This window comes from Hypanus sabinus, chromosome 4 (assembly GCF_030144855.1).
Source record: "Hypanus sabinus isolate sHypSab1 chromosome 4, sHypSab1.hap1, whole genome shotgun sequence".
Taxonomy (NCBI): domain Eukaryota; kingdom Metazoa; phylum Chordata; class Chondrichthyes; order Myliobatiformes; family Dasyatidae; genus Hypanus; species Hypanus sabinus.
In genome coordinates, this window is record NC_082709.1 from 35,988,855 (window position 1) to 36,013,495 (window position 24,641).

At 40.9% G+C, this 24,641-nt stretch overlaps 2 protein-coding genes across 2 annotated transcripts in view; one reads left to right on the forward strand and one right to left on the reverse strand.

Moving 5' to 3' along the window:
• zswim2 (zinc finger, SWIM-type containing 2) overlaps positions 1-24,641 on the reverse strand; it is a 104,706-nt gene that overhangs the window by 25,522 nt on the left and 54,543 nt on the right. The gene's annotated exons all lie outside the window — the stretch shown is intronic.
• Positions 2,590-12,555, forward strand: si:dkey-10c21.1 (uncharacterized). The gene is made up of 5 exons (XM_059966070.1): positions 2,590-2,701; positions 4,412-4,706; positions 7,611-7,781; positions 9,267-9,314; positions 10,428-12,555. Exons 2-5 carry the CDS (start codon positions 4,427-4,429, stop codon positions 10,679-10,681), a joined length of 753 nt encoding a protein of 250 aa, XP_059822053.1. The 5' UTR covers positions 2,590-2,701; positions 4,412-4,426; the 3' UTR covers positions 10,682-12,555.

Below are 24,641 nucleotides of genomic sequence, written 5' to 3' on the forward strand. Positions count from 1 at the left end.
CCCTGCATCCGGTAGAGCGCACCGACCCGGCCCCTCACTTCCAAGCAGCAGTAAGCAGGTGTAATCGCGGCTTGCAGCCTAGTCCTTGCTACGAGTGAAGCCACACTGCTGTCTGCCCCTACCATCTGCACAGAATGAGATACAATAGCAATTGTAAGAAGCATTTAGGTAAACACATTGTTACGTATTCAGGCAACAATAAATATATGAGATCGGCAAGGGTTTCTTATAACAAACAACACGTTTATTAAACACAGAAAACAAACCCCCCAAAAGTAAACAAACACTACCGTAACCGGAAACAGCTGCTGAGCGGCTGTTCAAACAGTTCGTAAAGTGATATTCCAAAACAGTTCTTTAAAGTGGTATTGCCAAAAGTTCGATATGCTCACAGTCCATTTAAAAGGAGAGACTTTACAGGATGATTTAGGTTCTCTTTCACTTCGCTTGTTTCGATCCCCGACGTCGAACTTCCCACGAAGAATTTACGAAACAGAACGGCTTAAAGGCACTGACCTTTCCTTCTCCACTACCTTCAATCCTTTCTAGGTAAACCTAGGGATTAACACGAAGATAGTCAACGAAATCCTTCCAAATAAGGATCAAACAAAGGTCGCCCCTGTTTCACCGTAGAAAGTGATTCTCCTCGATCTTTAACTTCCGAACTTCGAATCTTCACTCTCCTCTAATTCTCAAACTAACAGAATCATAAAGAACCTGCTGGCAATGACCTTTTAAACTTTAGACATTAAATAAAAACTTCATCCTTCAACTAAACTGCGTCATCACTTCAAACACGCAGTGGCATGAAGTCAACTTGGCAAATCCAGCCACGAACTGCCCCTCCTCACAGGGTGGGGTCTACCTTTTATAACCTGTAAAAAAAACCCATCACATGATCTCTACTGGCGGGAAAATGATGTCATTCCACCATCACAAGACCATCACCTCAAGTCCAGTACAGCTTCAACCCCAGTCACATGACAAGGGCACCACTGTCATGTGTCACGAGTACGTAACAACATGAAAAGAGGAAATGGAGGGATGTTGACCTTGTACAGGCAGATGGTATTAGTTAGCTTGGCACCATGGTCAGAACAGAAGGATCTGTTCCTGTGCTGTACTGCTCTGCATTCTACGTTCCCTGAGATGACTGTGGAGAGGACAAATGGGAGTAGATGCCACAGGTGAAATGAGGTGACGCTGATCTCAAAGGGAACGATGAAGAGAATTTGTTTTATAGAAGGCTGGGGTTGCTGCTCTCACTACCCTCCCTTTAAGCTGGCAAGGCCAGTATTTAGATTTCCCATTTCTAGTTGCTCTTGAACAGATGGTGGAGAACTAGTGCAATTTTCCTGGTGAGGGTGCTTCCGCAGGCTTTTAGAGAGGGTGTTTCCTGTTTTAGACCCAGCAAGGAATGTTTGCAAATCCCATCCCCTCAAAATGCATACAAGAAAATATTTTGAAAAATGAAGAGAGGGATAAATACATTACTGTAATAATAAATATAGTAATTAACCTGAACCTAATGTGGGATGACAACCAGCTGATAAGCACAATGTTGGCATGGGGCCTTGTGACACATTCTGCTGATCATTGACTTCACTGGGCACATGCCAGCTGTGGTATCAATGACTTATCTACTCCTGCAGGGAGCAGCAAAGAGGTGGGAAGAGGGGTGAGGGGGTGGGCTCCAAGAGGGAGATGGTGCAGTTGCAGATCTGGGCAGTGTTTTGCCCTGAGCCAGTCATGGGAAAAGCTGGCAGGGGCTGAAAGTGATTAAAAAGGGATGTTTTTGATGACAAACAGGACAGCAGTGATAGGAAAAGAAACAAGAATTGAACTGAGTTTAATACTTACGTCTTTCATATACACGAGGAGTAAAAATCTTTGTTACGTCTCCGTCTAAATGTGCAATGTGCAATTTATAGTAATTTATAATAAATAGCATGTACAACAGGATAATCAATATAATATAGAAATACAGTTGTGTCAGCATGAATTAAGCAGTCTGATGGAAGAAGCTGTCCTGGAGCCTGTTGGTCCTGGCTTTTATGTTGTGGTACCGTTTCCTGGATGATAGCAGCTGGTTCCTAATAATCCTTTGGACCCTTTTTTACACACCTGTCTTTGTAAACGTCCTGAATAATGGGAAGTTCACAGCTACAGATACACTGGGCTGTTCACACTACTCTCTGCAGAGTCCTGTGATTAAGGGAGGGACAGTTCCCATACCAGGCAGTGATGCAACCAGTCAGGATGCTCTCAATTGTGCCCCTGTAAAAATTTCTTAGGATTTGGGGGCCCATACCAAACTTCTTCAACCGTCTGAGGTGAAAGAGGTTCTGTTGTACCTTTTTCACCACAGAGCCAGTAGGTACAAGTTCAGGAGTGGATAAAAGGTGATTGTAGATTTACTGAGGGGAGGAATGCTTGGAAACCATATCAAGTTCAGAGAAGATTTGCAAAGTGCAGCAAGGCATTGAAGAAGACTGCAAAGTTTTATGAAGCCACTGTGCACATTTACTGTTTAAACAGGTCACTTCCTTCCTCACTTCTAGTAATACAGGAAACAGACTAGAAGTGAAACTTAAAGGAAGGTGCATCGGCAGAGAAGTATCAAGTCAATTTTGATTTGTTTTGCTTTTGTCTCATTCCAAATACAATTGGCTAATTTCTGTGGTAATCTACTGAGAGAAAGGTAAGATGAACTATCAGAGATGAGAGAGTTTAGCATTCAATTCAGTTGCACGTTGGCAAGTTTTTCCAAAACACACGCATTGAGATTGTGCTGAGAGGAGAGACTGTTCATTTCCTCTGAACCTATAATGAGCAAGAATGGAGTGCTTGCACTGTACTTCCTGCATCAGTAAACACTTGGCACTTCTGTTAAATGCACTAACTGTGGGTTAGCGTGTTTCTGACCCCAATCCAATGAGGACTAGTCCTCACTCGTAGCAAGGACTAGGCTGCAAGCCGCGATTACACCTGCTTACTGCTGCTTGGAAGTGAGGGGCCGGGTCGGTGCGCTCTACCGGATGCAGGGTGGTGCAGCATCCAAGCTGGAGTCAGTGCTGCTCTCCAGTGTTTACTCGGCAGGAGACAAGCTGCACTGTGCAGGAAGGGGAATTCTGGGGGATATTAATTTTCCTTCACAATCTGAAAAACTTCCAGGTTGCGTTTCAAACCTATCAAATGTTGAAAGACCTCGACTGAATGGATGAAGAGAGGGTGTTTGCTCTGCCGGGGGAGTCTAAGACAAGTGGACACAGTTTTAGATTAGAGATACATCTTTTTAGAACGGAGATGAAGAGGTATTTCTTTAGCCAGAGAGTGGTGAATCTGTGGAATATTAATGGGTATATTTTATGCAGAAGTTGATGGATTCTTGATTGGCCAGGGTATGAAGGGATGTGGGGAGGAGCCAAGAGAATGGGGCTGAGAGGGAAAATGGATCAGCCATGCTGAAATGGTGAGGCAAACTGATGGGCCAAATGGCCTGATTCTACTCTTGTGTCTTATGGTCTTGTGGTCTTCTTTTTGTTGGAGACATTTGTGTTTATTTGGAAAGAAAAATCCTGGATCTGTACAACCTGAAAACACAGCTTCCTATGTAATAAAACAAGTACGATTTCAGAAGTATCCCGGAGCAGATCAAATTTGAGATTCCCTCTCTCAGCAGATTAGGCAGACTCTGCGGAGGAGAAATAGAGTTTGTCAGAATGGGAAAATGATCAAGCTAGACACTTCTTGAGAAATTAAGACAGGTGAAGGAGGGCAGGAATGTTAAGGGTTTTTTTTTGCAGGAGTGATTAAAGAATGAGGTAATGATGGTGCAGGAATAAGAGGGAGCAGTTAGATACATTTAGAAGCCAAATCTGGGTCCAGCGAAGTCTGCAGAAAAGCAGACAGGTAGTGAGGAATGGGAATTATTGCAAAGAGGAGGATGATTGCATCATCCAAGAATATAACACGTTGATCCTGATGGCCTAATGTCAGGTCAATCCCCACCACAGCTCTAGCCCTCAGCACCACTGTCAATGGCTTTGGCACTGCACTACAGCCACTTTCCTGTGCCAGGACTTAATATCCATCGAGGCCATTGAGCCCATCAAGCTTATTTCCTCCACAAATCCTCCTATGATTTCTTACCCTCCAACTTACCGAACCGTGTTTCAGGGATTGTTGGTGCCATGGAATATTTGACCACAACTCTTCTGTCCCAGTTGGTGAAGTAGCTTTATTTAGCTGTTCTTTTAAATTAATAAGTTAATTTATCTGGGCAAGAATTTCACATATTTACTTAGCACTATAACTGAAATCTATATCAACACTCTACCTTAAAAATTCCTTCAATTCACCAGGTTAATGTAAGGCATTACTGAAAGTATGACTAACGCTCCTTTTCCAGTTGTAGACAAGCAACATGGAGGATATCCGCAGATCAAAAACAAGTCTTGTTGAATGGTTAACCAGTGACCCAGATTTTATTCTGCAAATAGTACAAGAGGATTCCCTCATTACCCAGCGGGAATATCACAAGTTAAATGCAGAAAATGATCCTGAAAAGAGAATCATAAAACTCCTTGATACAATAATGGGTAAAGGCCAGTCTTCCTGTGAGCTCTTCTGTCATGTTTTGCGGAAGGATAAAGTAAAGGAGACCTATCCACAATTGGTCGAATGGCCTTCAAGTGAACAACAAGGTAAATTTGATTATATCTTTGGGGATATTTGTTAAAGTCCTCCAACCTGAGCTTTCGTTCAAACAGAGGCAAGTACAGTTACTTTTCTGTTAATGTCTCAGCAGTTTATTAATGTTCTAGATGTTCATCAGATTTTGTTACTCTAATGTTCAGACAGTCTGCTTAACTGAGATATAATAAATTATGAAGCAGGTTAATTATTTGAAGTAGCATGGGAATTCTCTACCACTGTGAGTGGCTGGATCCAACAGTCTGCCCTCTCAATTACCTGAATGATTGTCTGCTGATTGCAGCAGAAGGTGAGCTTCCAACATTAATCAGCAGGACTTGTTAAATATTCCCTGCCCATAGTCATGCCTCTTGATGGATTAATTTAAATGCAGTTTCATATTAAATTCTGTTCCTGCTGATGAAACCCATGACATTTCCTGCTATCTTCCAAAGGTTACCTTTTATCCTCTTTGGTGATTGACTGCTGTGTGATGGGCAATGGGAGGGCATTAGTCTGGTAAGGGTTTGATTCATGGTGTTCGTGTACTTGCTGGTTAAATGTTAATTGCATTGTGAACCCAGTCAGTCCACAAATTGTAAATGTAGGTCATATTGCTTTGATGTGAGTGATAAACACTTGGTATTAAAACAAATTAAATATGTGAAGAGTGGACTAGAGATGGGGCGTAGGGGGGGCAGCGGAGGCCTCTTCTGAGGACGAATTGTGAAGATTTAACTTGTATGTAAATAAGCTTAAAATAGACTTCTAAGATTCAATGTTTGCTGTCCATGCAGTTCCCTATTAACAGAAAAGCAAATCATAAGTAAACTGGAAATTATATAAGACAATTTCCTTTCCATCTAAAGTACATTGCTGAATTTTCCATGAATTCTCAGTGACCCTTCCTCTGCTTGGCAACTTTTAAACTAACAAGCTTAAAAAATAAATAAAATAGAGCCTCATTCTAGAAACAAGTCTTTTGAGGACTTGGCTGAAAGCAGTTCGAATGTAAGGATCGGTGACAAGTCTGGCTGCTGAATTCTGTCCTGCCTGTGTTCAGTCTGTCAGTTCCCTTTCCTTTATGGCCTTGACCCAGCAACTGAATCATCAGTAGCTGCTTTTCTAGCCTCACTTTCCAGACAACTATTGCTCAATGTTGTCAGTAATTGGGCTTTTATGAGAAAGCAGCACATCAACTGCTCTTTGTTTCACCAGGTTTGACTGGGTTCTGGTTCACTGCAGAGGTTATCACTGAGTCTGTTCTCACTGTCTCTGAAGATGTTTGTCGTGTGCTGTTTCAATCAAAATAATCAAGTGCCACATCACTAGGAGCATTTCATATTTAGATCAATGGAAACCAAAATAAGATAAAATGTGGTGGCTCTTAATTTGGTTCCATTTACTTGCTGTGGATATCTCCTTTATTCTCAAACCCTTGATCTGTTGAATCATTCATTTGTATTTGTCTGGCTGTGGAAGCTGCCAAGTAATGGGCTGTGGGAAAAGCCGATTATTCAAATTCCTAATTGCTCATTGTCATAAGTGCAGCAGACAGATTCTCAAGCCATTTCTCAAATTAATGCCTGGTATCTGGCCGTCCGAAAATTCCAGGAATACCAGCTTTGCCATTGCAAATGTACACGATCCTGCACTGCCAGGTATATTTCATTCAATGCTAGGAGGTCACAAGTCAATGTATCCTGCAGGATAGTATAGATCTACCGCAAGCCTTTCCAGAACATCTCATAGCAGTCACACAAAAATCCAGTGAGAGCTTCCTTTTACAGCAAAGATGGTGAGCCCCAAGTGTGTCCCAAGCCTAGTAGTTCCTGCATAGCAGTCTGAGGTTAGGAAAGGGAGCATGGACATCTTGCCCACACATCCTGGGGAAGTGTGGGAAGCTTTCCTGAAATTTCCAATTGTGTCTGCAGTAAGAATGAAAGGGAAAATGGTAGTTGTTCCTTTGGACACCACACATTCCTATGAAAAGGGAATTATTTCATCTGGAAGTATGTTTAAAATTTAATTTAAGAAGATATTGTTGCCTTTGCAAACAGGTGGAGTAAGAGAACAGAGTAAACACTTAATTTGATTTTTACAATATGTATTTAGCTTGAATAGTAGACTTGAGTTCTGTTGCACAGAGATGGTAGAAAAGGAACAAAGAACAAAGTACTGGAGGGTCAGGGAGCATTTGTGGAGATAGATAAATGTTCCACATTTTGGGCCAAGATCTTGTATCTGGACCGGACCTGCTGAGCTCCCCCAGCTGTTTGCTTTTTGCTGCAGATTTCGATATCTACAGTCTCCTGTCTCTCCAGGATAAAAATAGAGGCTGCTATCAGAATCAAGTTTATTATCTCTGACATAAGTGGTGAAACTTACTGTTGTTGTGACAGCAGAACATAAAACTTATTATAAGTTACAGAAATAAATGGCACAAAAGACGAAAAGTGAGGTAGCGTTCAGGGATCATTCAGAAATCTGATGGTGGATGGGAAATTGCATTTCTCTAATAATGCTCTTATAACATTGAGTGTGGGTCTTTAAGCTCCTGTACCACCCCCATGATGGTAGTAAGGTATAGGGTACGTGAATCGGATGGTGAGGGTCTTTAGTCTAGCGATCCTGTGCATTGGAGGCTCCATAGCAGGCTGTGGGACAGCCAGGCAGAATGCTCTCCACGGTACCTCTATCAAAATTTGTTAGCGTCTTTGATGACATACTAAATCTCATCAATCTCCTCATGAAGTAGAGCCACTGGTGTACCTTCTTAGTAATTGTATCAATTTGTTAGGTCCAGACAGATTGAACACCCTTTCTACTGAAAATGACAGCACTTCCAGTAGAACAAATATGTTGACAAGGTATAAAGAAATTATATTTACAGATTTCTTTGCATTTTATCCAAGCACCAGCCAGTCCTAAGCTGAGTGGACAGAGAGCCATTACAGCTGATATCCACGCTGATGGAGGTTCCTTCGTGGTGTGTCCCTTGATCCAAACTAGTCAGACCTCAACTATTAGCATACCTGTAAATTTCAACTCACCCAGGGTTAACAGGAATGAGGTCAAGGACCTAGGTAAGTGTTTAAAGTGGAGCCGTACTTTATAAATAGTATTCTAGAAGTGATTCACTTCTGCTCAATAGTTTACAGTGTGTATGGCAGTAGCTTTTGGACAGTCGTGAATTCTAGTATTACCAAGGGCCATTCTTTGATGTGTACCTGAAGTCTTGTGATAGAGCTTCCACCCAACATATCTGGATGAGTTGAAACTCAGAGAGAAGGAGGCATTCATCATTGTGAACCATCTCCATACTAACCTTATCACAATATAGCTAACTTTCACATGAAAGGAAGATAAACCATCTGCCCCCACATGATATAAAAATGCAATGGGCAAGGATTTTCTAAGTAACAGTGATTCCCATTGATGATTGTCAGGATCAGATTGATCCTAAAGCATTATTAATCAAGTCACCATCAAGTAAGGACTTTAACCACTGGTTCCTGAAGCAAACTTTCCACAGAACCATAGAACATTACAGCACAGAAACAAGCCTTTTGGCCCTTCTTGGCTGTGCTGAACCGTTTTTCTACCTAGTCCCACTGATCTGCACCTGGCCCATATCCCTCCATACACCTCTCATCCATGTACCTGTCCAAGTTTTTCTTAAATGTTAAAAGTGAGCCCGCATTTACAACTTCATTTGGCAGCTCATTCCACACTCCCACCACTCCCTGGGTGAAGAAGCCCCCCCTAATGTTCCCTTTAAACTTGTCTCCCTTCACCCTTAACCCATGTCCTCTGGTTTTTTTCTCCCCTAGCCTCAGTGGAAATCCAGGACATTTCTAAATTTTCCAGGATTTAAGAATCAATTCCACCCTTACAAGCTTAAGCAATTCAATGGTTGGAATTTTACATTTGGGTTTCTTAATTTAGTCCCTATTGACAATTTTGTTTGAAGTTGCTGCAATAAAATGCAATGTAATTTATATGTTGAATTTAAAACAATTTCAAAAGATAATGACATTTATTCCTGGAACAAAACATATCCGGAACACAGTTACACACATAAAATGCTGGAGGCCAGCCAGCATCTAAGGAAAGAAATAAAAAGTCAATATTTTGAGTTGAGACCCTTCATCAGGACTAGAAATAAAGGAAGCAGTAGCCAGAATAAGAAGGTAGTGAGTATGTGGTATCACATTTCCTTAATATAAAGTCATAATAAAAGTCAGTTACAGTCTTAAGTCCTGAAGAAGGGTCTTGGCCCATTTAGTCATTTCCATAGATACTGCCTGACCTGCTGAGATCCCCCAGCATTTTGTGTGTATTCTTTTGGATTTCCAGCATCTGTAGAATCTTTTGTGTTTATAATTATAGTCTAAAAGTGTTTAAAGATTGAAATCATCAAGCGAAAGTAATGGAGGTCTGAATTGTGAAGAAGTTGCAAAAATAAATTATGTAAATTGAATGCTAAGACTATGAACTATTTAAAATGCATGAGATTTTAAAAAATCACTGAGGAGATAATACTATTTTAAATGATATTGCTTTGGCAGGTTCCACAAAAGAAACAAGTGTTAAGGAGTTGGAGAGTAAAGTGATAGGTAATTATTTTTTCTTTTGATTAAAATCAATTGGTATTAATGACATCTACAGAAAATCACAGACCTTCGAGAAATATACGTCCGTATAAACAACTAAGCTTTGGACGAGCGATATTGTCTTAACATTCTTAAAGACTTTGTTTTCTAGTTATACAAATAAAGGCAAGGTAGGAAAGGCTGCAGGAGTGAGCAAGGTGGTTGGAAATAGGAGGCTGTGTGTACATAGCTTCAGGAATATGTTCAGCCTGAGTTACAACCCTTATAATGGTGAACACCCAGAATCAATATAAAATAACACACAGGGTCTGGGGAAGCTTGGCATGGATGTTTCACAATGGTGCTGAAAGTTCAAGTGGGGAATAAGGATATCCTATTTTGTTTTAGAATGGGGCAACCAATTTCCTGTTTTAATACCATTTGATTGTGGGACTGTTGGCAACCCATATTCCCCATCAATACGTTAGCTGTGAGGCAGTATTCTTTAAACACCGCATGCACCCAAGAAGAAAAACAGTAACTATTTAATGTCACGAAACACTCTGTTAATGGTAGATTACAGTGAAAGATTAAGACATATTAATCCCACAATTGTGCACATAGATATTTTATTTTCTAATAATGAAATGTAAGCCCCATATTATAAGCGAATCAAGTATCAAGGAAAAATAAGTGCTGAAGTAGAAGATCCATCCTGGACTTGCTGAACAGCAGAGGGGTTTTCACCTGGTTTGTGACTTGCTTCTGCTCTTAATTGTTAGGTTCTTAAAGGTGTTACATTCCCAGCTAGCCAAAACTTCAGCTAACTTTAGTCCTCTGATTGATAAGGCACGAACAACTTCCAAAAATCCATAAACTTATCCTTGAATTCTCAAAGCACACTCTTTAAATAAAAAATTAGTACCTGTTCGTAAATAACTGAATTACTTTCTTTCAATCCCCAAAAACTGAGATTACACCAGTTTTATTTCCACTACAACCTCTTAATGGGTTTGCTTCTCTGAAACCAAATAAAAACAGTTTTTGCAACAAAAAAGCCTGTGTCTGCAAGACATATATTTTGATGTAGTATCAATCCCTCTCTTTTATTTATCTTCTATTTTTGCAAAAAAACAGACAAGAAATCCTTTCTAAAGGAGAATTGGGCGAACCTGGTCCAGAAAGTGAAACAGGTCGACGAACTCGCAGATCAGATGATGGGATGTGGCCTCACCAATGAGATGTATTCCAAGATCATGGCTTGTCAAACACCTGAGCAGAAAATGAGAATGCTTCTCGGATATGTGACAACAACTGACGTGGCTTCGGGCCATCTGTTTACAGCATTGTGCACTTTAAGTGGTTACATCATGCAGGAGCTCATTCAATAAGATCTCCCACTCACATCTGAGTTGTTCTTGTAAGGAGGCTGAAAGTTGCTTTTATCCATGCTTAAATTTTCACTTATAAGTATACTTTGCTAAAATTCAGTATTAAATACATATATTTCCTTGGGTCATTTCAGAAGTAAAATGAGTAGCAATCTTTAAACCGGGTTTCCACTTTTATTCAATTCCATGAGCCTGATGACTGCTTGTTCTATACTGAGGCTGGTTTTCTCATGCTTCCATGTCTGTCAGGGGATAAGTAGCATAATTTTAACCGAGAGTTGCCACATGAGGGTTTTGGATACGGAACACACACTAGAAACCTTTAAGGAATTTACATACAGCTTCCATCAGAAAACGGACAGAACTTTTGCAGTTCTGGATGCAGAAATGGGCTGAGAAGTGGCAGATGGAGATCAACCCGGAGAAGTGTGAGGTGGTACACTTTGGAAGGACAAACTCCAAGGCAGAGTACAAAGTAAATGGCAGGATACTTGGTAGTGTGGAGATCTGGGAGTACATGTCCACAGATCCCTGAAAGTTGCCTCACAGGTAGATAGGGTAGTTAAGAAAGTTTATGGGGTGTTAGCTTTCATAAGTCGAGGGATAGAGTTTAAGAGACGCAATGTAATGATACAGCTCTGTAAAACTCTAGTTAGGCCACACTTGGAGTACTGTGTCCAGTTCTGGTTGCCTCACTATAGGAAGGATGTGGAAGAATTGGAAAGGGTACAGAGGAGATTTACCAGGATGCTGCCTTGTTTAGAGAGTATGCATTATGATCATTGATTAAAGGAGCTAGGGCTTTACTCTTTGGAGAGAAGGAGGATGAGAGGAGACATGATAGAGGTGTACAAGATATTAAGAGGAATAGACAGAGTGGACAGCCAGCGCCTCTTCCCCAGGGCACCACTGCTCAATACAAGAGGACATGGCTTTAAGGTAAAGGAAGGAAAGTTCAAGGGGGATATTAGAGGAAGGTTTTTTACTCAAGAGAGTGGTTGGTGCGTGGAATGCACTGCCTGAGTCAGTGGTGGAGGCAGATACACTAGTGAAGTTTAAGAGCCTACTAGACAGGTATATGGAGGGATTTAAGGTAGGGGGATATATGGGAGGCAGGGTTTAAGGGTCAGCACAACATTGTGGGCTGAAGGGCCTGTACTGTGCTGTACTATTCTATGTTCTATATGTTCTATGTTCAAATCAGCATTCGAGGATGCCAGGTCAGATGCTTTATTGTTTGGTATATTTCATGTGTAACTCTCAACCAAATCCTCCCGTGTAAATTAGGCGTCACCATAGAAGTGAAACAAACACATCCAGGATTTAAATTTGATAGTTGTGTTAAATTGCCAAAGAATACAATTCATTACATTTTTAAGTTTATTTCATAACATTTATTATATGTTTCAAAATCCTCTTAAGAGTTAAAGTAAACGATGAAACAGACCCTATAGATTATGAAATACCAAATGTTAGACACTGAAGTACTACACAAGTACACAAGAAAATAGGAGATGCTGGGCACAACTCCTGTGCCAGTACCCCATAACTCTCAATTCCTTTATCTTTAAAATATTTATCTGTTGCTACTTTAAATATACTTAATGATCTGGCCTCCATTTTTACCCTCGGGGCTGAGAATTCCCGGAAGTTCCTGCCTTCTGCAAGCTGAATTTCAATTTTTGTTGTAGTTTTATCTTCTACTGTCTAAAATAAGGCCTAAAGAGATGTTTAATATAATATTCTTTGAATATTGCTTGGTAATTGTAAGTGTTTTACTGGTGTTGAGCAATACAACATGACTTAACAGATGTGTTCACATTGAATGTAACACATTGCTTTCAGTATCCCAGTTTGATAAGTAGTAGTTATTTAACAACTGGACAATAGTGAGTCATTTAGCAGCACTGACTATACATTCACAAGTTATTAAAGCTGCTCCCCAAAGTGATTATTTGACAGTAATCAGATATTAATGTTTTTGCATCTCCTATTCTGGGGAGGAGCATTCCATTTCAGGGGGAAAGAAATACTGGATCATTTATTCCTTACATAAAACTGCAAATAAATACTTTCCTATTTGCATCTGCTATTCTGAAATGTTTGTTAACATCAATAGCAGAAGGTAAAAGGTCATAAATAAAGACTTCTGTATCGTCCAAGATAAAGGTTAAGGTAACACTGAACTTATTAGCAACAACTATTATAACACTCTTGTAAATAATGTCTCATTCACTGCTATGAAATGACTTCTTAGGTCTGTATTACATAAAACAATTGATTAATTCATACACAATAATTGTAATCTAAAATGAAGTGTTACCAGAATTAGTGAGTGATTCACCAATTTGACAAAGAATAATGCTTTAACTTTCCCAAACTCAGCTTGAGCTGTTATCAGCAATAATTTAATTCAGCAGATAACTAGCTACCCATTTCAGCAATCTCCTTGTTTGTTAGTGAGCAAAGTACTCTCGGCCATACTGCACACCGTTCCATAAACCCTTACCCGGCACCTGGCAAATGCTGACTTTTACCCTGCACTTGATTCTTGCCTGACTTACAATCCATCTCCCAACTGCAAGTACAGAACTTGATTACAGTCAAAGACTCAAAATCCTCTGGACCTTCCTGACCTTTTCATAAAAAAGCACAGAAACCTGAACTACTTTACATATAATCAGCAGCACCCCTACATTCACAAATTACTACTGTCTGTTACATAGTCCCTGGCCCAGCTGTTCTGTGCACACAGTAAAGTTTACCTGTATTTAATGTTCAGGATGCTGATCCAATCACCAGAATTGAGAATCTCTGGTTGTAATAATATGCTTTGCAGAATATTGTGCAAACTGCTTTCAGTACTAACTTAAATTAGAATGTTATATTGTAATAGTGTGTTTAAAATAGTGGCTTAAAATTTAGAAGGTGGCAATTCTTTTGTTATCTGCTACAAACTTTCTTCAGATATCTCCGTGTGAGAGTGACAGAAGAGAATGACTTTTACAGTTAGGTTGGCAAGGGTATGTCAGCAGACACTTATGGCTTTATATTGATGCAAGTGGTGATGTGTGAGGTGGGAAAGAGGCAGAGGTGTATTAATGTTGACCATGGGGAAGCAAATGGTGTCTTTCTGAATGCTCGAAAGGCGACAACTGTACTCAGTACAGCTGACCAGTTGTAAAACCCCCACCTTTGTGTATTTTCCAGCTCTAGCCTTGGCTGTTTCATCAATCTACTGAGCAGCCTTCCCCCTTCAACCTGCCACTGACATGTCGCTCTCTGAGCCCGTGGCCTATTGAAATTCCTCAACAATTATCCCAAGTAGCTGATGCAGACTGTTACATTGTGGTTAAGGAATGGCTCTGTTTCAATGTTTTCAAAGTTGTCATCCTTGTACTCAAATGCTACCATTGTGTCAACATTCCTTGTTTTTGTCAGAGCTTCCAGCCCTGCTGCCCAACACAATGCTAGTGTTTCTTAGATCGTGGCCTTATGCTCACTCTTGACTTTAATTACTGCACACTTAATAACTGACTTAGTCATTCCCAAGGTCTTAAATAGGAGTTTCCTCCCTCATCCCCTCTACACTGTAGGATCAGAATTATATGGGATGTTTGTCCATTAATGGGCACATGGTGGGCACATACAATGGTCCAATGATAGTGTGAATCTGCATTGCAAATTAAAATATAAATCCTCCGTTCATTGCTATGGACTCCAGCATATTAGGTCTCCACACCAGGAATGATCATTTGGATTTTTTGGCATTAAATGTCACTTACTCAGTTCAACAGCTAAAAGAAATATAAGGTCAAACTTGAGAGACTATGGAAAATACAAAATGCTTCTTGTAATAAAAAAGATGGATGAACTTAAATAGTTGAGAAAACAGAAATGGAAAAGAATCGTCAGCAACAACTAATTTCAAAGTTCAAAATAAAATTATTGAAATACATACATGTCACCACAAACAATCCTGAGCTTCTTCTTCTGTGGGGATACTTACATACAATGATTGAAGTGTAACCTGAGTCACAGAGACAATCAGTTAATGTACGGCAAGGCTCCCCAGGTTGAATTGTTCTGAGGGTGCTGAATGAGGAACGATGTTGGTTAAGGCACCGAGAGAACATTTGTTTTCCTTTGTATACTGTATATTTTACAGATTGATATGACTTCAGTTTAACATCTCATCTGAAAGATGGCACCTCCGACAATGCAACACACTTTCATCTCTGCATTAATGGATCTGTATTTGCTGCATACTTCAACTGTGAGATCAGTACAAGGTCAGGTTGATGCTCCATGTCTTCTCATACTAATGCCCTACCTAACGGTCTCTGAGTCTGAATGACAGACATCAAGAACCCTTGTGCTGAGTTGGTGTGGTTGCAGTGTCAGGAGATGGACTTGCTCAGACTGAGGTCTCCAACGTTTTCCTGGTAGTATCACTTAGTGAAGGGAGGACAGATACAAGACCATAAGACCTAGGAGCAGAAATAGGCCATTTGGCCCATCAAGTCTGCTCTACCATTCAATCATGGCTGATCCTTTATCCCCGTCCTCAGACCCACTCCCCAGCCTTCTCCCCGTAACCTTTGATACTGTGTCTAATCAAGAACTGATCAAGCTCTGGCTTAAATATACCCAGTGATCTGGCCTCCACAGTTGCCTGTGGTAATACATTCCACAAATTCACCACCCTCTGGGCTAAAGAAATTTCTCCGCATCTCTGTTTTAAATGGAGGCCCCTCTATCCTGAGGCTGTGCCCTCTTGTCTTAGACTCCCCCACCTTGGGAAACATCTTTTCCACATCTACTCTGTCTAGGCCTTGCAACTTTTGAAAGGTTTCAATGAGATCCACCCTTATCCTTCTGAATTCCAGCAAGTACAGACCCAGGGCCATCAAACATATGATAACCCTTTCATTCCCAAAATCATCCTTGTGAACTATTTCTGAACCCTCTCCAATCCCAGCACATCTTTCCTTAGATGGGGAGCCCAACCACCCAACCTGTTCACAATACTCTAGGTGAGGCCTCAGCATCACATCCTTGCTCTTGTATTCAAGACCTCTTGAAATGAATGCTAACATTGCATTTGCCTTCCTCACCACTGACTCAACATTTAAATTAACCTTTAATGTGTTCTGCACAAGGACTCCCAAGTTCCTTTGCTTCTCAGATTTTTGGATTTTCTCCGTTTAGAAAATAGTCTGCACGTTTATTTCTGCTCCCGAAGTGCATGACCATGCATTTTCCAACATTGTATTTCATCTGCCACTTCCTTGCCCATTCTCCTAATGGTCTCTCTACAGCCTACCTGCTTCCTCAACACTATCTGCCCCTCCACCAATCTTCATATCATCTACAAACTTGGCAACAAAGCAATCTGTTCCATCATTTAAACCATTGATATACAGCATAAAAAGAAGTGGTCCCAATGCTGACTCCTGCAGAACACGACTAGTCACTGGCAGCCAACCAGACAAGGATCCTTTTATTCCCACTCACTGCCACCTACCAATCAATCAATGCTCTAATCGTGTTAGTAACTTCCCTGTCATACCATAGGCTCTAACTTGGTAAGCAGCCTCATGTATGGCATCTTGTCAAAGGCCTTCTGAAAGTCCAAATATTCAATATCCACTGCATCCCCTTTATCTATCCTATGTGTGATATCCTTAAAGAATTCCAATCGGTTTGTCAGCAAGATTTTCCCTTAAGGAAACCATGCTGACTTTGTCCTATCTTGTTCTGTGTCACCAAGTACTCCATAAACTCATCCCTAACAATTGACTCCAGCATCTTCCCAACCACTGAGGTCAGGTTAACTGGTCTTTTGTTTCCTTCCTGCTGCCTTCCTCCTTTCTTAGAGTGGAGTGGCATTTGCAATTTTCCAGTCCTCTGGCACCGTGTTGAGTCCAATGATTTTTGAAAGATCATTGATAATGCCTCCACAATTTCTACCGCTACCACTTTCAGAACCCTAGGCTGCAGTTCATCTGGTCCGGGTGACTTATGTACCCTTAGGTCTTTCAGCTTTTTGAGCACCTTCTCCCTTGTAATAGTAGCTACACTCACATCTCTTTCTTCACACACTACAACATCTGGGACACTGCGAGTGTCTTCCACAGTGAAGACTGTTAAAAATATGCATTTAGTTCATCTGCAGACATGCAGATGAGCAATGAGTGCCAGCGATGTCTTAACAACACATGCTCTAGTCTACACTGTGACATTTCCTCCTCTAGTCCAATCCAGTGGCAAGACTGAACTCCAGCATCAATAATGAGGTAAGAAACAAGAAGAAACTGTTACAAATACTTTATTGTCACCAAACAATTGATACTAGAGCGTACAATCATCACAGTGATATTTGTTTCTGCGCTTCGTACTCCCTGAAGTACAAATCGAGTGGAATGAGTGGCTGTTTCTTCTGACTTTGGGGCTTGCACTACATAGTCTTTGAGGTCACCTTGGAGTAGTATGGCAATGGGAAGACCACGCTTGTTTGTACAAGTGCTCTTGCTGCTGAATGCTTTCTAAGAACTCGGTCCTTGTGGTTAATGGCACAGGCTAATAAGCAGCAGTTTGGGGCCACGGCCTTAACAAACCACGTGATGCAGCATCAGTCACCAGAGCTGTGGTCACAGATAACGCTGGTTAATACAGCAGACTGAGGAGTGGCAAGAGCAAATAATAGGCAGGAAGAAGCTGTTTAGTGGCCAACCATTCAAACTAGAGATTCAAACTAGAGGACATGATTTGAGAGTTAGGGGGCAGAAGTTTAAGGGAAACACGAGGGGGTATTTCTTTACTCAAAGAGTGATAGCTGTGTGGAATGAGCTTCCTGTAGAAGTAGTAGAAGCCAGTTCAGTTGTGTCATTTAAGGTAAAATTGGATAGGTATATGGACAGGAAAGGAGTGGAGGGTTATGGGCTGAGTGCGGGTAGGTGGGACTAGGTGAGATTAAGGGTTCGGCACGGACTAGGAGGGCCAAGATGGCCTGTTTCCGTGCTGTGATTGTTATATGGTTATATGGTTAACCTGTCTCTGCACTGGTAACAACCCAGATCTGCTAATAAAAGGAGACCATTTAAAAGGAATAAAAGGAAGAGCAGCAGATGTACATGGATGTCAGTGAGGCATTTGATAAAGTACCTCATGCAAGGCTTATTGAGAAAGTAAGGAGGCATGGGATCCAAGGAGACGTTGCTTTGTGGATCCAGAACTGGCTTGCCCACAGAAGGCCAAGAGTGGTTGTAGACGGGGCATATTCTGCATGGAGATTGGTCACCAGTGTAGTGCCTCAGGGATCTGTTCTGGGACCACTACTCTTCGTGACTTTTATAAATGACCTGGATGAGGAAGTGGAGGGTTGGGTTAGTAAGTTTACTGATGACAAAAAGGTTGGAGTTGTTGTGGATAGTGTGGAGGGCTGTCAGAGGTTACAGCAGAACATTGATAAGGTGTAAAACTGGGCTGAGGAGTGGCAGATGGAGTTCAACCCAGATAAGTGTGAAGTGGTTCATTTTGGTAGGTCAAATATGATGGTGGAATATAGTATTGATGGTATGACTCTTGGCAGTGTGGAGGATCAGAGAGACCTTGGGGTCCGAGTCCATAGGACGCTCAAAGCAGCTGCGCAGGTTGACTCTGTAGTTAAGAAGGCGTATGGTGTATTGGGCTTCATCAATTGTGGAATTGAATTTAGGAGCTGAGAGGTAATGTTGCAGCTATAGGATCCCTCATCAGACCCACTTGGAGTACTGTGCTCAGTTCTGGTTACCTCACTACAGGAAGGATGTGGAAACCATAGATATGGCGTAGAGGAGATTTACAAGGATGTTGCCTGGATTGGGGAGCATGCCTTATGAGAATAGGTTGAGTGAACTCAGCCTTTTCTCCTTGGAGTGAAGGAGGATGAGAGATGACCTGATAGAGGTGTATAAGATGATGAGAGGCATTGATCGTGTGGATAGTCAGAGACTTTTTCCCAGGGTTGAAATGGTTGCCACAAGAGGACAGAGGTTCAAGGTGCTGGGGAGTAGGTACAGAGGAGATGGCAGGGGTAAGTTTTTTACTCAAAGAGTGGTGAGTGTGTGGAATGGGCTGCCAGCAATGGTGGTAGAGGCGGATACAATAGGGTCTTTTAAGAGGTTTTTAGATAGGTACATGGAGCATAGTAAAATAGGAGGCTATAGGTAAGCCTAGTAATTTCTGAGGTAGGGACATGTTCGGCACAACTTTGTGGGCTGAAGGGCCTGTATTGTGCTGTAGGTTTTCCATGTTTCTATACACCATTTACTGAAAAACATAAATTTGCTGATTATTTTGACAACATGTGGAGAACCCTGCTGGTGTGGAGTATTCCTCTTGCTCTGCTGTTCGAGACAAACTTCAGAGCTCTTACAGATAAAGCTAGAAAAGTCTGGGTATACCCATCAAGTCATCTGGCGCGTAAAACGAGAATAGATACATATCCGATGGTGTAGCGGGGACTACCTTCAAAATTAAAGGGTGTTTTTATAAAAACTTGTTATTTTCCTTTCTCTTTTCAGGCAGAACTATTTCTTGAGGAAAAGAAATGGAGGAAGTTAACAGCCTGCAATTTCTTCTGACTTACAGCCGGTTTTTGAATTCTTGTTTAAAGAAACTGATAAGACAAAATAAGTGCATTACTGTGTTTCTCTCTCCTGCACCGACTGCAAATACCCACACAGCAGCCTATGCATCGCTGTTGCAACCAAACTGCACATTCTCGGCCCTCACCAGCTGATCTGTGCAGGATCTGAGGACATGGCCAGGGTCACCATCTGGGCCTGATACTTTTCACAGGTTCACTCTCCAGAAGACTGATTTTACATCAACAAAGGTGACTGTGGGTTTAGGTGCATTGGCGGCAAAGGGGCTGACATTCCAATCTACAGAACAAAAAGTACTCAGGATGTTAAGTAGATCAGGCAGTATCTGTGGAGAAGGGAACAGTTCACGTTTTAGATGAATAATTTTAATGTTCTGCATTAAGGCGTTGTTAATATTCCTAGCCTTGTGCCTTTTAGTTTTTACCGTTTCTCCAGGGCAGGGGAACCCAAAACTAAGGACCTAGATTTAGCGTGAGAGAGGGAAGATTTGAAAGAGACCTGAGGGCCAACCTTTACACCTGGAGGTGGTGAGGGAGTGCATGGAATGAGCTGTCAGAGTTGAGGTAGGTATAGTAGTATCATTTAAAAAGTACTTGGATAGATACATGGAGGATTGGGGCTTGGAGGGATATGAGCCAAATGCAGGAAATTGGGACCAGCTGGGTGGGCTCTGTGGTTGTCATGGACTTGTTGAGCTGAAGGGCCTTTACCCATGGTACATTGCTCCATGACTTTATTTAACTGACATTTTGGTAGATACGAAATGTGAACTGACATTTCATAAAGATTTCATATTTACATATTTCATAAAGATTTTCAAATTTAACTAACAACACACAGAAAATGCTGGTGGAATGCAGCAGGCCAGGCAGCATCTATAGGAAGAAGTACAGTCGACGTTTTGGGCCAAGACTCTTCTTCAAATTTAACTTGATTTTTATTTTTGTCACATCCTCATAGTTCTGCATTTCTTGTACCCTGGACTTTAAGTATCTGATGGCAATACGTCACTGTGACTGGAAAACTAATTTTATAAGGCACTTCTCTGATTTCGATGGTGTGGCATTTGACGGAAAAGAATAGAAAGTTCATGAATGCAAAGTCTAATGATATATAAAGGCAGAGGCAGGTGCATGTGAGACAACACAATTCAAAGGTCACGGTAAGTAAATGGGCTGAAATCCTGGGATTTTGATTATTTTTATCTACAACTCTGACGTTTCTTGGGCTCAGTCTAACCTTTCCACCCCTAGCCTCTCATGACTCCTACCTGGCTTGATTTCTACTAAAACTAAGAAATGAATCTTGGCAGGTTGTTTACCTCTGGTGTGGATGAGTGTTGGGTGGGGAGGCAAATGTTGATTGAAGCTGAGCCAATCACATTCATGCTTCCACTTCTCCAGAAGAGATATGATACTGTTACTTACAACAATAACTTCTGCATACAGTGATCCTGCCTGGGATCGGTCAGGAAAATGATAATGATCAATCTGCTACATAGGCAAAGGCTGCCAACTCATCTCAGGCCAACAACGGAGCAATATTTTCAAGGACATATCCATGTTCCACCATAATCAAAGCCCTAAATCTTTATATGGCATAAAATTAATTTAAATTAACAACTTACTGTAATTTGTTTAAACATTAATGGCACAGTAAAAATAATCTCCTTTGGATTGGGCAGACAGCTTGCAGCTAGTTCAGTTCAAACATATTCCCTTAAGGTCATTGTTAATAAAGCTCCAGCTGGTCCTGCAGTGCACAGATCCTTCCCACAGCGAAGATGAATCCAGCAGGTACCTTTTCCTTTTGTCTTGAATTTAATTAAAGTAAATATTTTACCTCTGTTTCTAAATTAACCTCCATAACACTGTTTACAATTTGAGGTTTTCTCTGTTCAATCTTTGGAAGAAATGGATCAACTGATTTACCTAAGATGTAGGAGAAACGCACAATATAAGATTTGAATGATTTTGTGTTTGAAGTAGGCTTGTGTGGTTTCAGTGGACAGTAGGGAAGACTGACCCATTAGAAAGGCAGTTTTTACTGTGCACTACTGTTAACTAATTGTGCTTTGGTTTATATTCTGGTTATTGTAAAGTATTGGCCTAATTTTCCCAGGTGGTGGTTCTATAGAGATTCTGTTTTATAAGTTGAAGGGAATATTGGAGAGTTTCTGGGGATGAGAACTCAGCTCATGATCAAACAGGTTGACAAGAACTGCCTGTTTCAGCGGTAAACAATGTGGGTTCTTCTTTGCACCTAGTTGAGTATCACTTTAAGCAGCGACTCAATAAAATATTGTGGCAATTGGATCTCTGCCTGAAACCAAAAACTGAAGGTACAAACAATGTTTTATTATGTGAAATATTCTCTTAGGTCAAAGAGAGTGAGAGTTGGATGGGGAGGGAGAGAAAGAATTGCTAGGGAGTGATAGGGTCCAAGCACTTGGGCAAAAGGCTTCTCTTGGTCAGCTTTGCTCAATCACTCCCTGTTTATCTTAATCATATTTGAATAGTGCAGAATAACTGGAAACCAACATTTCACATTGCACACTTTATTGTGGTACCCTTACACTTAATTCAGGAGTCTCTTTTCATGCTGGTACTTTGAGCTGTAGAAATGGACTATCAGTAATACTTAAGGCGCATAAAACACTGTATTACTATGGTATTTATAATGTTAGACAAGCTAATCAAAATCTTTTGGTATGTGCTGTTGACTAATTTCATATTTTATCTTCTCTCAAATGCATATTGTTATTTCCCAGGACAGAACATCACATCTTCCATCACGGTCAGTGGGTCCTCGACTGTGTTCTGTCCCAACATTCAAGGATGCAGTAGTGCTAACTTGAGCATGGGCTCAGGCCCTGATCCAGCACCAAGAGCCAGGATTGAAGCACCTCCGGGTAACAACTTAATACTAAAATCCTAATAGAAAACAAAACTAATTCAGTGCAGTACATATTTTTTTATTGTGTATTATTATTTTGAGTTTTTTGAAGGAGTTTTAGCAAAGTACATAAACATAATTGGCCACAGTCCATCTGTTGTCCTGAAATGATTAGCATGACTAATTAACTTAAATTCCTTACCAAGCTTCCTCTCTCTATCTGTCTCAATGGATATTCTGATCTAAAATTCTGAAATATGACTTCTTTCCTTGGACTTCTCATTGCCTAGAAAAAGCAGCCATCATAATCGAAGACCTCCCACTCTGGACATTCTCTCTTCTTCCCCCCCCCCCAACTGGGCAGAAGATGCAAAAGCCTGATGAAACGTACCACCAGACTCGAGGACAGCTTCTTTGCCACTGTTGTAAGGCTATTGAATAATTTCCTAGTATGAGATGTCGGACATTTGACCTCACAATCTAACAATCTATCTCAAAGTTTAAAGTTCAGAAGTTGAAAGTAAAACTTATTATCAGAGTACGTACGTGTCACCACGTACAACCCTGAGATTCTTTTACTGCAGGCACACTTAGCAAATCTATAGAACAGGATATGTAAACTGTAAACAAGCCATGCAAATAAAGATAGTAAATAAATAGCGGTAAATAATGAACATGAAATAACAAGATAGAAGAGTCCTTAAATGGGTGTAGTTATCCCCTTTTGTTCAAGATCCTGATGGTTGAGAGGTAGTAACTGTCCTGGAACCTGGTGGTGCGAGTCCTAAGGCACCTGTACCTTCTACCTGATGACAGCAGTGAGATCAGAGGATGGCCTGGGTGGTGAGGAGCTTTGATGATGGATGCTGCTTTTCTACTGCAATCTTTAATGACCAGGGTTACTTTGACAACTAAGTCAGTTAACTAATGTGAGTGCATTTCTGCAGAGCACCAAATAACAATATATTCTAGAAACTCACCATTCTCAATAGCCGCTTAACATTCCTTTACATTTGCTGTTTCATCTCATGCTCTGCCATGCATCTACACCCATTTCCCTGCACACCACACCCATGCAGTCTGTTACACTGAAATACTCTGCCACTCAGCATGCAACCCAGTTTTTGCAACACTTTCAACGTTGCAAGTAAATTTATTATCAAATTACATATATGTCACCATATGCAACTCTTTGATTTTCCAGTAGGAATACTCAATATTCCAACAACACACATAATAGAATCAAGGAAAGACCGCACCCACTAAGGTGTTCAACCGGTGTGCAAAAGACAACAAATTGTACAAACACGAAAAGAATAAATAAGCAAGCAAGCAATATATTTTGAGAACATGAGATGAAGAGTGAGTTCATAGGTTGTGGGAACATTTCAGTGATGAGTCAAATGAAGTTGAGTGAAGTTACCCCCTTTGTTTTGGTTGAGGGGTAATAGCTGTTCCTAAACCTAGTGGTCTGAGACTCCTGTACCACCTTCTTGATGGCTACAGTGAGAAAAGAGCGTCCTGGGCAGTGGGGTTCCCTGATGATGGATGCTACTTTCCTATGATAATGCTTCATGTAGATATGCTCAGTGGTGGGGAGGGCTTTACCTGTGATGGACTGGGCTGTATCCACGACATTTTGTAGGATTTTCCATTCAAGGGCTTTTGGTGTTTCAGGGCATAAATATTTTTCTATTTTTGCTTCAGTCATTGAGAGGTTTTCACCTTAATTAGTCTGTGAAAATTAGATATTTTTGTTTGAAACTATCAATAGGCGAATTGGTTTTAAGTCTTAAGTGCAATTAAAATGAAACTTGTAATAATAACTACATAATGTGCACATTCAGTGTCACATTAGCTGAATAAACCACTATTATCCTCAACACTAGTGGATCCCACAAACAAATGGGATTGGTCAGTAATCTATTTTATGATTCTGAATTCCATTGGCAGTTTCATAAAACAAAATGGATGAAAGTATAGATTCTCAGCAGATCAGGCAACATCAATGGAGAGGAATAAAGAACCAGTGTTTCCCCAAAAAAGGTGTTACTTTAGAATTTGTTTGACACTATGACTGCATAGTGGTGCAGGTAGTAGTTAGTAGAGCCGTTGTCTCGTGGCGCAGGAGGCCCATGTTCAATTGTGACTTTGGGTACTGTCAGTGTGGAGTTTGCATGTTCTCCCTATGACAATGGTAGTTTCACCTAGGCTCCCATATCCTAAATTGCCCCTAATATGTATGTGGGTGGTGGGATCTGAGGGAGGAGAAGTTGACAAGAAGATGGGGGGGGGGGGGAATAAAATGTGATTAACATCGGGTTAACGTGGGCAAAAGAGCCTGGTTCTATGCTGTATCTCTCTGTGACTCAGTGATGAGGAGGAGAGACATCCTAGCTACGCTGCAAATTCTT

Coding starts and splice junctions, on each gene's coding strand:
- si:dkey-10c21.1 (XM_059966070.1), top strand. CDS start 4,427: ATGGAGGATATCCGCAGATCAAAAACAAGTCTTGTTGAATGGTTAACC. Junction 4,707..7,610: donor GCCTTCAAGTGAACAACAAG/GTAAATTTGATT, acceptor ATTTTATCCAAG/CACCAGCCAGTCCTAAGCTG. Junction 7,782..9,266: donor GAATGAGGTCAAGGACCTAG/GTAAGTGTTTAA, acceptor TTGCTTTGGCAG/GTTCCACAAAAGAAACAAGT.